This window comes from Melozone crissalis, unplaced genomic scaffold (assembly GCF_028551555.1).
Source record: "Melozone crissalis strain CALT ecotype California unplaced genomic scaffold, PUWL_Pcris_2 ptg000026l_1, whole genome shotgun sequence".
In the NCBI taxonomy this organism is placed as follows: Eukaryota; Metazoa; Chordata; class Aves; order Passeriformes; family Passerellidae; genus Melozone; species Melozone crissalis.
In genome coordinates, this window is record NW_026535804.1 from 4700357 (window position 1) to 4713579 (window position 13223).

At 45.6% G+C, this 13223-nt stretch overlaps 1 protein-coding gene across 1 annotated transcript in view; it reads right to left on the reverse strand.

Moving 5' to 3' along the window:
• The window catches only part of UBE2O (ubiquitin conjugating enzyme E2 O), a 60592-nt gene that overhangs the window by 20230 nt on the left and 27139 nt on the right, over positions 1 to 13223 (reverse strand). Inside the window, exons 2-4 of the mRNA XM_054278982.1 lie at positions 6413 to 6472; positions 1256 to 1366; positions 495 to 592 (exon numbers count right to left, since the gene is read on the reverse strand). Coding sequence (XP_054134957.1) covers positions 495 to 592; positions 1256 to 1366; positions 6413 to 6472 — 269 coding nt within the window. The remainder of the gene's footprint in view (positions 1 to 494; positions 593 to 1255; positions 1367 to 6412; positions 6473 to 13223) is intronic.

A 13223-nucleotide genomic window follows, 5' to 3' on the forward strand; every position in this document is an offset into this window, starting at 1 on the left:
TTGTGTTTTCATTTATAAAAAATTCAGTGAAAAAAGAAAGCTGTTCTATATTGGGTTGCTTTTTCATCTTTGATAAAAACCACAAGCCTGCAAATTTCCATCATTTCACAGAGCCTTTTTTAAGGTAAGAATTCTCCCTGCAGCTCAGTGAAGTTATGCTCTCCTACTGACAAATAGTCTGGAACAACTACCCATTTAAACAGCTACTTTTGCAGAGGAGAAGCACAGTTTAAAGTGTGCTTTAGTGCTGGAGCACTGATCTGCTGGGATTGAAAACTATTGCCACCTTTCAGGCTACAGCTTTTCCAGAGGGCTGTCAATGAATCTCAATGTTTTCAGAGAAAGAAGTATTCTTTTGCTCTACATCTGAAGATCATGCAAGCAGATAACTTATCACTTTGTAAATGAAGCCCAAACTGTTTCTTGTTCTCATAAAACAGATCAGGATTGTGAAAACCAGGGAGGACAGTCTTCCAAAGGAAGGAGAGAAGTACCTGGCTCCATTGGAGAGCTTGAGGATGACCTGGTTCTTCAAGTCATAGACCTTGCCCAGCCAGCAGTCATAGGCTATGTAGTCACCATACATGAAAGGCTGTGATGAAAACAGGAAACAAAACTTTTTAAGTAATTGTTGCAGCTGGAGCCAATTTTTATCACTAAGACTAATTTTTCATCCCAGAGGAGCTCATATCCTACTGTCTTCCTGCAGGCTGTGACTTGGGATGAGTTATGACATTCCTGCTCTTCACTCCCAAATTATCTTTATCTCAGAGGAAAAGCAATGATGAAATCCTATCCTACCTGGTCTCTGGAAACCAACTATACACTCAAAGAGAGAAACAGATATGTTTGAGACTGTTCCAGCTCAACAGAAACATGCTTGACTCATCTCAGCATTTTTGTAGCCTGTTTCAACAGCAGTGGTGTCACAGCTCAGCAGCTCTGGGCCATGGGCTGCCCTGGTCAGGCTGCCACACCAGCTTTCCACACTCAGTGCAGAAGTTCTCACATAATTTCATGTCAGTCTAGCTCTTCAAGAAAATTTGGTCTCAGCAATGTGATGAGAAACACAGAACAGATGGGGAGATGAGGAGATGCTGCATCATCTTCTGCTAGGGAGGTTTTTAAAATAAAACCAAACTGCAGATGCATCTTGCACAACATGGATGCTTCGCCTTCAAGAGAGACTTGAAGTGCAGCAGCATCCCTGCACCACCAGGCCCTGGCTCCCAGGGTATTTTGGCTGTGTTCTCACCCAGATATGCTGCAGGTCTTTGCTGTTGACAGGGTAAAGGATGCAGTTGGTTCCCACCAGCTTCACAGCACACTCGATGTTGACGTCAATTACGGTTCCACACTGACTGTCCTGAAAACACAAAAGGGAAAAAAGGTTTGTTACCTAGGGAAGGTCCTACATACAAATGTAACTGTTTTGTGTACAAGTCATAAATTCAGAGACAAACTTCAAGACTAAATCCCCTCTTACCCTTCAGGTCCTTGTTCTGCAGGGGAATTTCATACAACACTATGAGAGCTCGGAAGGTGAGATCACTATTACAGACCTGCAGTGTTTTCTTCCCAGGTAGAACCTGAAATAGATGCTAAAGCAGAGACTCCTACACCAGGTCAAATAAGACCATACTGTATCAGGTGATTAGTGTTTACTTGCTTTAAAATCTGCCTGGCTCACAGCTCTACAGGACCATTGTCAGGTATTGCCTTGAGTCAGCAAAGGCATGGGCAGATCAGCAAGAAAACAGAAATTCTTTAAAGCTGTCGTGACTTTAACTCACAATTCTGAAGGACATTATAAATAGTCTTTATTTTGTGTCATACTGAAAAAAAATCTGGCACCTGTGGTCAAATTTCAAGGTTTGCAGCCAGATAATTCACAGTTGGTCTAATTATAAGATGGTCTGTCATTATCTCCCTCACTTTTTAACGAAGTTTTAATCTTTTTTGTCCCCAAGAAAAGAAGGCATGCTGTCAGGAGCCTTCTGGGGGCAGCTTGGCAGGGAGCACACAATGTGCACGTTGCTCACACATATGGTGAGGGCCTGCAAGGAAGGGCTGCTAACCCAAACAGTGTCAAAGGCAGCAGCTGCCCTGGCCTCCTGACAGCTGGGACAATCAATAGTTTTATTTATTAAAGACCACAAGTCCATTATCAAAGCTGACTGAGGGCCAGCATGACAAATGCCCTGGTATGAGCTGTCCTTATCTCAAACATCAAGGTCTCTGCTCCAGCAGGACTTGAGCACAACACTCAAAGGGCTCATACCCTGTGAGAAGTGGATTTGTTTGCTCAGTTCTGTTCTTTCAACCAAGGGAAATGTTTAGTCAAGGCTGTCACTCAGAGCCCTGGGCAGCCCTTGTGGGAGTTCAGGAGTTTGCTGGTGCTCAACTCATTCAGTTTCACTTTCAGGACTGGCAGCTGGAGCAAAGACAGTGCAGGTGATTCCTGGACAGACTGCTCAGCCCTTCTGGATGGTTTGCTTTCCTTTCCACCTGCCTGCTGCTGGCTCTGTCCTCACCCACACCAGGGCCCTGCAGCCCTGAGGCTCCCAAGGCAATGGGATCAGGAGAGGGGGGCCAGCCCCAGCCAGAGCTGTGCCAGCAGGGCTGGCAGAGCCCAAAGCAGCAGGGGCTCAGTGCCTCCAGCTGCCCCACATATCACTGCCATGCCTTTCCAGAAGGGCTGCAGAGCAAAGGGAGCCTTTCCCAGCTTCAGCTCCATCACAACACACTGCAGCTAAGCCTGCTGCCTGCACAGGCTGCCAGCAAAGAGCCCAGCAGAGCTCTACCATCACTCTCACCTGAAAAGGGTTGGCCAGAATTACACTGGCTTCACAACAGCTACTGCCAGCACGATTTGAGCTGTGGGATGAGTGAGGCCAGCTCAGAAGTGGCACCTGCTCAACAAACCCACAGCTTCTGCAGGCTGCAGCACAGCCACCTGCCCTGCTTTTCCTCCAGAGTCAGCTAAAACAAGTATACCCACACCATCCTCTGGCTGTGCTTTGCAGTTCAGGCCCTGTGTTTTAGACTGTTTGTTAGTCAGAACCAAAAACCCCTCCAGAAACAAATTCCTTGCCCTACACTGCACATTTCAAAATTAATTTTTTTCCGTTATCAGCAGCCAACATGACAGCAGCTCTGAGACATGATACAATCCAACACCTGTGATTTCTGTGAATCATATTGTCTCCTGGTCTAAAATCCCTTTAATGGATGGTGAAAGTACAGCAAGCCATAAAACCAGGACTGGAGTGACTGATGTGCTCCAGCACCCTTCTGCCTGTTCTCTAAAAGAGTTTCCCCATGGAGAAGGCACCTGCACCACCCTAAAGGTGCCTCCCACCTAACACAGCTGGGTGCTACTAGTCATGGCCAAGAGCAACAGGTTTAGCTCAGCTTGCTTCTCCTTCCAGTTATAAAATGCTTGAGCAAGTACTGAGCCCTGTCTGTGGTTAAGAAAGCAAAGATCAATGCTATGAGCAGCCCCAGGACCTACAGGGCTGTCAAATCACAGCTCTCCTCCCTCACCTGCCACTGAACCTTCCTTTATTATGAGTTCACTTATTTCTCTGTCACATGAAACATCAGCCTGTGGCAGAGGATGCAGATTTGCAGGCTGAGAGGTTCTGCTGAATCACTCTGAGTTTATAGCAGTGCTCAGCAGTGCAGTCCCAGAGAGAGACATTGCCAACTTGTCCCATCTTCCAGGGCAGGTCCTCAGCTGGGCACAGCTCAAGCACACCCATCCTTTCATTAGCTGATCCCATTAAAGGAGGGGCCAAATGAAACGAGCTGACATTTCACAGCTCTGTTACAAAAAATCCATTTCCATCAATTCCAACAGCAGAACTGGAAAAGGGAGGTGACTGAACTGAGTGAGGAGAGCTGATGGGTTCAAGCCTCACTCACTCCACAACTGAGTGCACTCTCTAGACCTTGTTCCTGCTTCTTCTGGTACCCTGACATCATGCACCACACTGGAGATACTGAATATTTAAGCAGTGAATTGATTCCTTCTCCATCAGAGACAAGGCTTTAAGGCAGGCCAGCAAATTCCCATCCAAGAGCCCAGCAGCTCTGCAAACACAGCCATCAATCCCAGCCATCAATCCCACATCTTCCACCTCCCATCCTTCTACTATTCCCCTCAGCACTCTTTTCTAATAAGAGGATCTTTACACCACTCTTATTCCTTTGTTTAAAAGGAACAGCATAGCCCAGAATCCTTTGAAACAACAAATCCAGGTGTCTGACAGATTATAGATCTACTTCTTACCTTTTTCCCCAAATTAGCATATCACCTGGAAAAATTACCTCTGCCACTTCTGCTGCTTCTCATCCAGCTGGATTAGACTTTCAGGCCCAACTGCACTGAGTGAAAATGATCTCATTTGATGCATTTCCCCCAGAAGCAGTCTTTCCCCACACTCAGTGCTCAATGAGAAGCACATGGACTTTGAGTTAGCTCTCCTCTCTTGAGGAACAGAGGATTTTGAGTCCTTCTGGCTCAAGGTTAAAAACAAGCCCTAAGAGAGTGTCTTGAATACAGAATAAGTTCCACATTCTCCACTTGCCAGGCCAACTGGCACAGGGCAACCATCCCACACCCTGAATTTGGCAGGCTGACACTTGCAGGTTTTCTATTTTAAAAGCTCCTGTAATTTTTGGAATATATCTGTTAACAAGTGAAGGTTTTCTTTGGAATAAAGGGGGCTTATTATTTAATTTACCCCCACTAACATTTAGAAACATTTGAGGGTGAGGACATGTAAGTCCTCCTCAGATTTGTTACGCTTTTCAACAGAGAAGAAATTGAGTTATAATCTCACCATTCCATCAATTAAAAAAATGAAATTACTGGGCACAAGGGTCAAGCAAATACCATTATTTAAACATGCAAACCAACAAAAATGAATGTGCAAGACAACTGCTGGGTACATATCTACCAAAGCATGTGCAGCAAGCCAGGGGAGCCTATTTCTGCTCAAATGAGAATGGAAATTGCAAACAAAAGCAGCACATCCATGTTTGCCAAGAGGAGAACAACCTGCTGTCCTGAAAGCTTAAAATGACTTTAAGAAGCATTGGATAACAAACAGCTGAGAGAAAGGACTCAAAGCATCCCCCTGAGTGAGAAGAACATTCTCACAGCTCCAGCTGTGCCAGGTACAACACTGTTAACAGCCTATAATTCCAGTTTCTACCTGTTCATTGTTTTGGATGAGAACTCTTCCACAGAGCTGCAGTTTTAGAAAAAGATGTTGACTTCAAATTTCCACTTCAAACAATTAAATTTCTTAAGGAAATACTGCTTCAGCAATTTTCAAATTATTATTCAAGTTTCTCATTCCTTTTTTTTTTTCTTTGTAATATTCTGTGGAAAAGGGGGTGGGTTTACTTTTACTAATTGACAAAAACGGCTTTATTTAAAAATAACAAAAACCCAAACAAGGCAGACAGGTCAGAAAAGAGCCTTCTCTGTCCCTGTACCAGGCTGCACACCATGTGGTGCAACTGCAGCAGTTAGTGGCCAGCTGCTTCCTTCAGCACAGCCTTGGTAGCCACATTGCTGGAAGCAAGTCAAGAGAAGAAGAGGCAAACACATGGCAGGGCCATATGGCACAGGGTTAGAGGTTAGCTCTGAGCCACAGCAAGAAATTGCCAACCTTGCTGAGCTCCTAAAGAGTGCAAATCCCATCTGATCATCAATACTCAACAATCTCCCCAGTATTCCCTACACAAAACACAAATCCATACATCTCTGATAGGCACAAGTGCCATACAACTAGAACAGAGGGGCTGGGGCATAGAACAGCATGCAGAAAGAGCAAAGGGAACAATTATCAGCTGCTGTTTAAGAACCAGCTTGCTTTCTGTCAACCTAGCTGTGTTGGATTCTCCAGCAGTGTTTGGTTTGCTGAATTTCTGGGAGAAGCTGGAAAAGATGCTGCTTACTGTAGATTGAGAGGTGTGTCTGAAAATATTCCCTCCAAATTCTCTATCAGAGAAAACAGAGGCAAAGGCAAGCAGTGGAACTGGGACCTGCCCCCACTCCAACCTCCCTCGTACTGGGAGAGCAGGTCCACAGTCCCCACAACTCAGAATGGATGAATGTAAAACTTTAATATTGGCAGGGTAGACAGGCTTCTTGTCTCCTTCCCTGACCATGCCCAGGATTGCTTGCTCAGGAGACCTTTGCAGATATGCAACTGTAGAGAGCAGCTTAGCAGAATTCCATTTTCACTGGAGGCAGCTAAGTCCATCCAACACACTAAATATAGAACATGCTCAAAGCATTACTGTCCAGCTCCATTCAGGCAATTTGGCAAGTCCTAGAAATCCATGCAGCAGTATCACAATCAAAAAGGACAAAGGAAAAAAAAAAAGCACTTACACTGGAGCTCATGTGTCTGACCACATCTCGAGGGACCACTGAGCGATCTTCAAGTTTCAGCTAAGGAGAGAGAGAGGGAGAGAGATTGGCTTTAGTGCTGACCCCAGATGATATTCAGTCAGAAATAACATGACAAATACAAATGCACAGTATCCCAATCCTCCAGACTGAGGAGGATTGCAGTGGAGGATGCTGAGGCACTTCCACACACAGAGTTAATCCCCTTGGCACAGTTGCAAAATCCAGTTGACAGATCTGACATCAGCAAGCAGGGGATCCATCTATGACTGTGCTCTAAGTCAGCAGACACATCAAAAAGGGTGCAGACATTGACTCATTCATCCCCTCAAGTCTCCCTCTCCTCTTCCTCTGCCTGCACCACGCATTATTTCCTACCCACATCCAGTTTATGCAGCAGAGAAGACAGAAGAGGCACAAAGCAGCGCATCACATCACAGCTCTGTGTCTCATCCTGCACATTTTTCACCCAAGATACTCCCAAATATCTGTGGAAAGCCTGTTTGGCTTGGGACACAAACAAGGTCCTGTACAGTAAAAAGTCTTGGCTGGCAGGGAATAGGTGACAAATCCACTGCAGCAAGCACTTGTGTTGAAAAAACAGGAAAAGAAATGGCTGTTTCTGCACTTAGAAGCTCTCAGGTACATGCAGGTAACAAAACATCAATAAGACCAGGGATAAAAAAGCACTGCTTACTCCAGCTCCTGCTAAAGCACTTGCTGGCAAAGAGCTCATTCTGGTAACAAAGGATGTGGTTGGAACATCCTTATGTACCCACAGCTGACACAGACCTGAGGGCACCAGGAGGGCTCTTGGAAAGGGAATGGATCCCTTGATGGATCTCCAGTGATCAACCAAGTGTGTCCTTCCAAAAGTGGCCCTTCATCCAGCTGTTTCAGTGACCTCAAGACTCCTTGCAGGCTGTTCCATTAAGTGTTTTCAACAGCTTCAAACTACAAAATGCAGCTGCCATTGAACACACTGGAATGATACATGAGGGATGATGTCCTGCTGAGGCCACAAGGCTGAACTCCAATTTCAGGCTTGCTCAGCCTCCCAGTAACTCAGCTAAAATCTCCCTCTGCTGAGCAGGGAGAAGCCTCATCTGCATTTCAGTGGTCCAGAAGTTATTTGCATTGGTACATCACTCATTGCACACCCTGTGCTCTGGGAAGTGCCACATGAATGCACCATCAGGGACAGAGCCTCCACTTTCAGAACCAGCCTTGCCACTGCTGCTGCATTCCTGGCTTTCCTTGTTCATCCCAGCCTGAACTCCACTGTGCTCTGTCAGCATTTCATCCTAATCCACTCCCTAGCTTACAGCCTGCTTTGTTAAATTAGACAAATCTATAATCCAAGAACAGGAGCTGGAATTAAACCAAAGGACCTGAGCATTTATAATCTTCTTGACTGTGTGTTTCAGTAAGAGGGGAAGAGACCCAGCCAGGCAGGCTTTTAGACCCCACTTCTGGAGTCAGAACCACACTGGAGTGGCAAACCTGAAGCCCACAGCACATTTCCAGATTGTAGAAGTGTTTTCACTGCCTCCCACATCCCACTATGGTATATAGATAGACATCAATTTTTATACAGCTTTCTAAAATTATTTGTTAAAGTAAGTACTGTATAGGCAGCCTTTTAAAATCCAGAATTAGGCTGCAACATTTACATTCCAGTAAGTACTCAAGCATGAGCAGCAGTTTGGGTACTGTAACTGAAGTATTCTCACTGCACAGCTCCAAGTGTATGATGATACTTTAATTTCAAAATGCATTAGGGCTTAAATTGATGCATTATGTTTCAACACATCACTCAGCCACACTGTTCCTATGATGCAGCCTCTGAAGAACCCAGATCATGAAGATGATTTGATGTTACCCAGCAGCAGCAGCAGCAGCAATATCTTTGGGTTACTCAATGCTGGTAAATCCCAGAAGCTGTCAATCCACAGCATTCCCATTTTGTGATCATTCCTCAAGAATATAATCATACAAATTCTTCCCAAAGCAAAGCATAAAACTTCCTCTAGAGGGGAACTATATTTAACCTATTTTCAGGTCTCTTGGCTTTTAAAGGCAGCACTATTTTCAGCTTCATGTGCCAGACCCACCTGTCTCAGTGGCAAGAAAAAGCAAGCCCAGGAGCAGGCAGAAAGCCAGCATCAACAATAAATACTTCACAGGTCTATCATGTCACAAAAGACTCAAAACCCACAAGAAACCCAACCAGAGTGAGCTGGGATGGCTGCTGATGAACACAACAGTTCAATGATTCCTCCTGTCCTCTGTCACACCCAGAGCAATGTGACCATCAACTGATGGACAGCACTGAGGGAATTCTGTTGCACAAGCACTTTTAAATTAGGTCCTCACAGCTGCTATATTTACCTCTATGAGAGTGAGTATTAACATGGCAGGGTTTCTGTTCTAGCCATGTGCCTCAGTAATAGCCCCAAGAATGAGAAACAGCAGTTTCCCAGAGATGCTCTGAGGAATCCTATGCTCCTGTATTGCCAAGCTGAGCTCCCTCCTCAAGATGTGTTCTGTGTTGCTTTTTAAAAAATAAATTCACTACTACAAATGTTAAATAAGGCAAATCAAAGACACCCATCACTACACACACATTTTACCCTGGTGAAGAGGGTGACACACCCAGCCTGGGGTCGGTAATGTTCCTTAGGGCTTTAACTGCAAAAAAGTGGCAGAACAGCTCTGGCCCCCATTTATTTCCTTTGCTATTCAGGTGCTCCTGGTGCTCAGCACTGAATCAGTGCCTGAGCTCCATAGCAAATTTGCTCATCAAAAGGCAGCAGCTGCAATCTGGAGAACACCTGATACTTTAGCAGGGCTGATGATGCTCTCAAACCACACACAGCAGGAGGAGTACACAAATTCTGATTTTCTGCATAAAGAACAAGCACCAACAGGACCACATCCCCCTTCTCAGCTGAGTCATCTCACCTCAAACAAAATAAGGGAGCCATCAGGACTCACACCTGGAACTGGGCAGACTGGGAAAGGACAGACACTTCCACTGAGCATTAGCTCATTATGCCTTGGGAGCTTTCTGCTTTCATCCACTTGCCTAATTTTTTATTACAAACTTGTCAGTTGAAACAAAATCTTTGTGGTTTTGAGTTTTGTTTGTTTAAACTAACAGCAGAGGCTAAGAGAGATGTCTGTGACAGAAAACTGAATTCCCACTTTAGCAAACAATTTGGCAGTGAGGTGCAAACATCCCCAGGCAGGGGTGGGCTAAACTCCCACTGTAACTCTCTGGGTTTAATCTCTCAACTCCCTTGAACAAATGCAAGATTTGGTGCCAATTTTCCTCTCCAAGAGCTCCCTGCTGACAAGAGCTCAAACCCAGAACAATTTACTTTGATGATCTGGACTAGCCACAAATGCCAAATATTGTGGCAGGTAAATAAGCAACAATCACTTCTGAAGTTCAGGGGTAAACACTGTGGGAGTTGCTGGGATTGGTATAGGGACAAGCAGCCCTGGGTGGTGTGAATCCAAACAAACTGAGTACTGGAGATCCTCAGTAGTGGCTTAAATCCCTGGTCTCTCTGTGTATAACTAAAGCAGAGCTTTAAGTCAGTAATTAGCAATTTAGGTTTGTTTGTAACATCAGTGGTACCTCACAGCGGTGTCACCATCCCTCAGAATGTTTTATCCAACCCAGGAGAAAGGACAACTCATTCACACCTACTGCCAGCACGTCCCTTCCTTTGCTATCCCCACAGTTTCTTTTCTGCATGGGGCAGGAGTGCTGGTGTTTCACTTTAGGAGAAACAGAAGGTGGCAATTCTGCCTGCAAACAGCACTTTGGTTTTTTTTGTTACTGCCACATTGCACTGCAGGTAAACAACACTGTCACAGGAGGCAGGGACGAAAAAACTGTCTCAAGAGCAATGTGATCATCCAAACATCCCAAGAACAGAAGGTGGGGACAAATTTAAAGCCAGACAGGAGGCTGAATGCATCAACACACAGTCCTTGGTTGTTCAGCCTCAATCATGCCAGGACACACCTTCCTTCAGAGGGGCTGACTGCTGAGCTGCATTGCAGATCCATCCCACACTGGGGCACCAGGAAGGATGGGAGACCCTGGCACTGAGACTCAACACAGCCACACTCAGATGTGGGAGCACACCTTCCACCTGGATCAGTCCTGGCTTTACAGCTGCATTTCCTCAGCTGCCCAGCATCACAGAGCACCCTGATGCAGTACAGTGCCTGCCAATGCCAGCTCCCCCTATTACAGCTCATGCTTGGCCAGTGCTGTCTCAGATTCTGGAGCAGCTGAGGGAGCTCCTTTCCTCCTTTGGCCTTTACTTTGGCAAAACCCACAAATTTCCCAAGTCTTCTTCCTTCCATGCCCTCATGGGCTTCTCCACCACCTCCAACCCCACCATCTGCAGCAGCAGCAGCAGGACAATGCACAGATGTGCCTCAAATCTTCATAGGTATCCTGCCCTGAAGACTTAATATCACAAAGAAGTTCCAGCCTGAACAATAGCACACCTCTCATTTGGGTGAAAACCTGTAGGAACAGGTTTTGCACTTTCTGATGGTAAACTGATGTCCCTCTGTATTTTTTGTTGTTGATGGTAGTGGTTGGTTTTCTATTTTCTCTGCTCATTTCTTCTTCCTTTAACTTCAGGATCTTGAGTTTATTGGGTGTGTTCTACCTGCAAAGGGCTAGAGGTAGCTTCATTTCTTCCATAAATCACCATTAAAAGTCATTTCAGAGAAAGAGCTGAGGGAATATTGGACTTGGGAAATTTACTGACAGGGAACCAATCAGATGAGAAAAGCAGGCTCAGGGGGATCTCCTCCTTCTGTGCAACTCCCTGATAGAAGCTGTAGCCAGGTGGGGTCAGGCTCTTCTCCCAAGTAACAAGACAAGAGGAAGCAGCCTCACATTGTGCCAGGGGGGCTTCAGACTGGATATTAGGAAAATTTCTTCATCAAAAGGGCTGTCAAGCACTGGCACAGGGAAGGGGCAGAGTCACCATCCCTGGAGGGATTTGAAAGATGTGCAGCTGTAACACCTGGGGGTATCATTTACTGGTGGGTTTGGCAATGCTGAGTTAATGAGAACTCAAAGGTCTTTTCCAACCTGAAGAACTGCAGTGTCTGACCAATAAAGGATGACATTTGCTCAAGGGTGACAGTGTGATCCCACAGCCTCTGCCTCCAACGCAATCACTGTGGTGACAACATCACTTTCTATTCCAGACACATCCTGAATTTCATCCTCCAAAACAAGAGCTCTGGAAATAAGCTCTACAGATGGAGGAGAAAAAGCAGCACACACACATTGGTATCTGCTTATAAAAATGAGAATACAAGGCACCACAACAAAAAGGAGGAAAGCACAATGCTGGATGTGAAACTCTGTATGTTAACCTGAACTGCTGCTGATGGTTGAGATGTTCATCCAGCTGACTCAGAAGAGAATTTTCTGTTATGAAAGCTGCTTCTGCCTCCTGACTTAAACAAAGGTTTTAAACAAGGACTTGGATAGCAGTGGCCACCACAAGGACAGAGGCCAGGCTGTGACCTGCACAGAGCTGCCACTTCTGCTCACTCTGGGCTCCTTGCCCATCTCACAGGTCCCAACTCTCCCCTTGCACATCTTGTGGAACTGATCTCATTGCAAGCACTGCTCCCAGGCTCTGCACCTACAATTGTGTACAAAAAAAAAAAAAAAAAAGAAGAAATTACTTGCAATTTTGTGAAGCCTATTTTGAATTGTCTCAATGGGACCAAGAAAGAAAGTGTGAGGGGAAAAAATAATAATGCCCTTTTAGATGTATTATCATTTTCTGGCCTCCTTTCTAGTCAAGCCAAGGTTTTATCCATAGAAAACATGTCACACTTGTCTTTTTGTGACAATGGACAATAATTGTGATGGAGGAGACATGAACTGGGTACCTGATTTCTGTCCAACATCAACAGGTAGAACTTCAGACTCACACAGATGGAGCTTTTTTTAAAGTTGCACTGGAGACTTCTCCTAGCAAGTCAATATCTGAAACGTTCTGGAGTTAAAAAGTAATCCACTCCCTGGGACATTCCTGCAGGGAAACCAGGACTGTCACTGTCCTACAATCACCACATTAGCATTCTGTTTTGAATGGACAGCACCTACTTGAGAGCTTGGAAGTTGCCATGGAAACTTGGAACATCAATGCTCAGAAGAAGAAGAAACCCCACAGGTTAAGAGCAAAGTCCAGGGCAAGCAACCACTGCAGCAACAGGTAACAAGGCAAGACAGACCCCTCCAAACCTCAGCCCCACACCCCATAACCAGGTAAAGCTAAACCCAAATGCCTGGTGCTGGGAAAAGGTAAAACCTTGCTTCACTGAGCTAACAGAGACTCCTTGGAGGTATTTTGAAAGCCCTGGACAGCCTCTCAGCACCTGAAACAGACCAAAAACACCAAAAGCAAACAGATCCTTTCCTCCTCCAGTCCTGAAGCTGTGGATTGGAAATCTCACCAGATGCACTGGGTTGTGACTGGGACCAGTGCCAGGCTCTTACTGGAGGTTAAGAGGAAACTTCCTTACTACATGAAGCAGCTCCTGGCCACCACCAGCCCCAGGCACAAGGAGAAAACAGCAGCTCCAGAGCTGCCTTGGCCCTGGAAGGGCTCTGGGGTGGGTGCTCATGGAAATGGGCAGGAGGGAGCACAACTGGCAGCAGCCAACCCAACTCAGCATCCCCCAGCTCTTCTTTTTTAACTCCAAGGTCTGATTACACACCCAAACAGCTAAA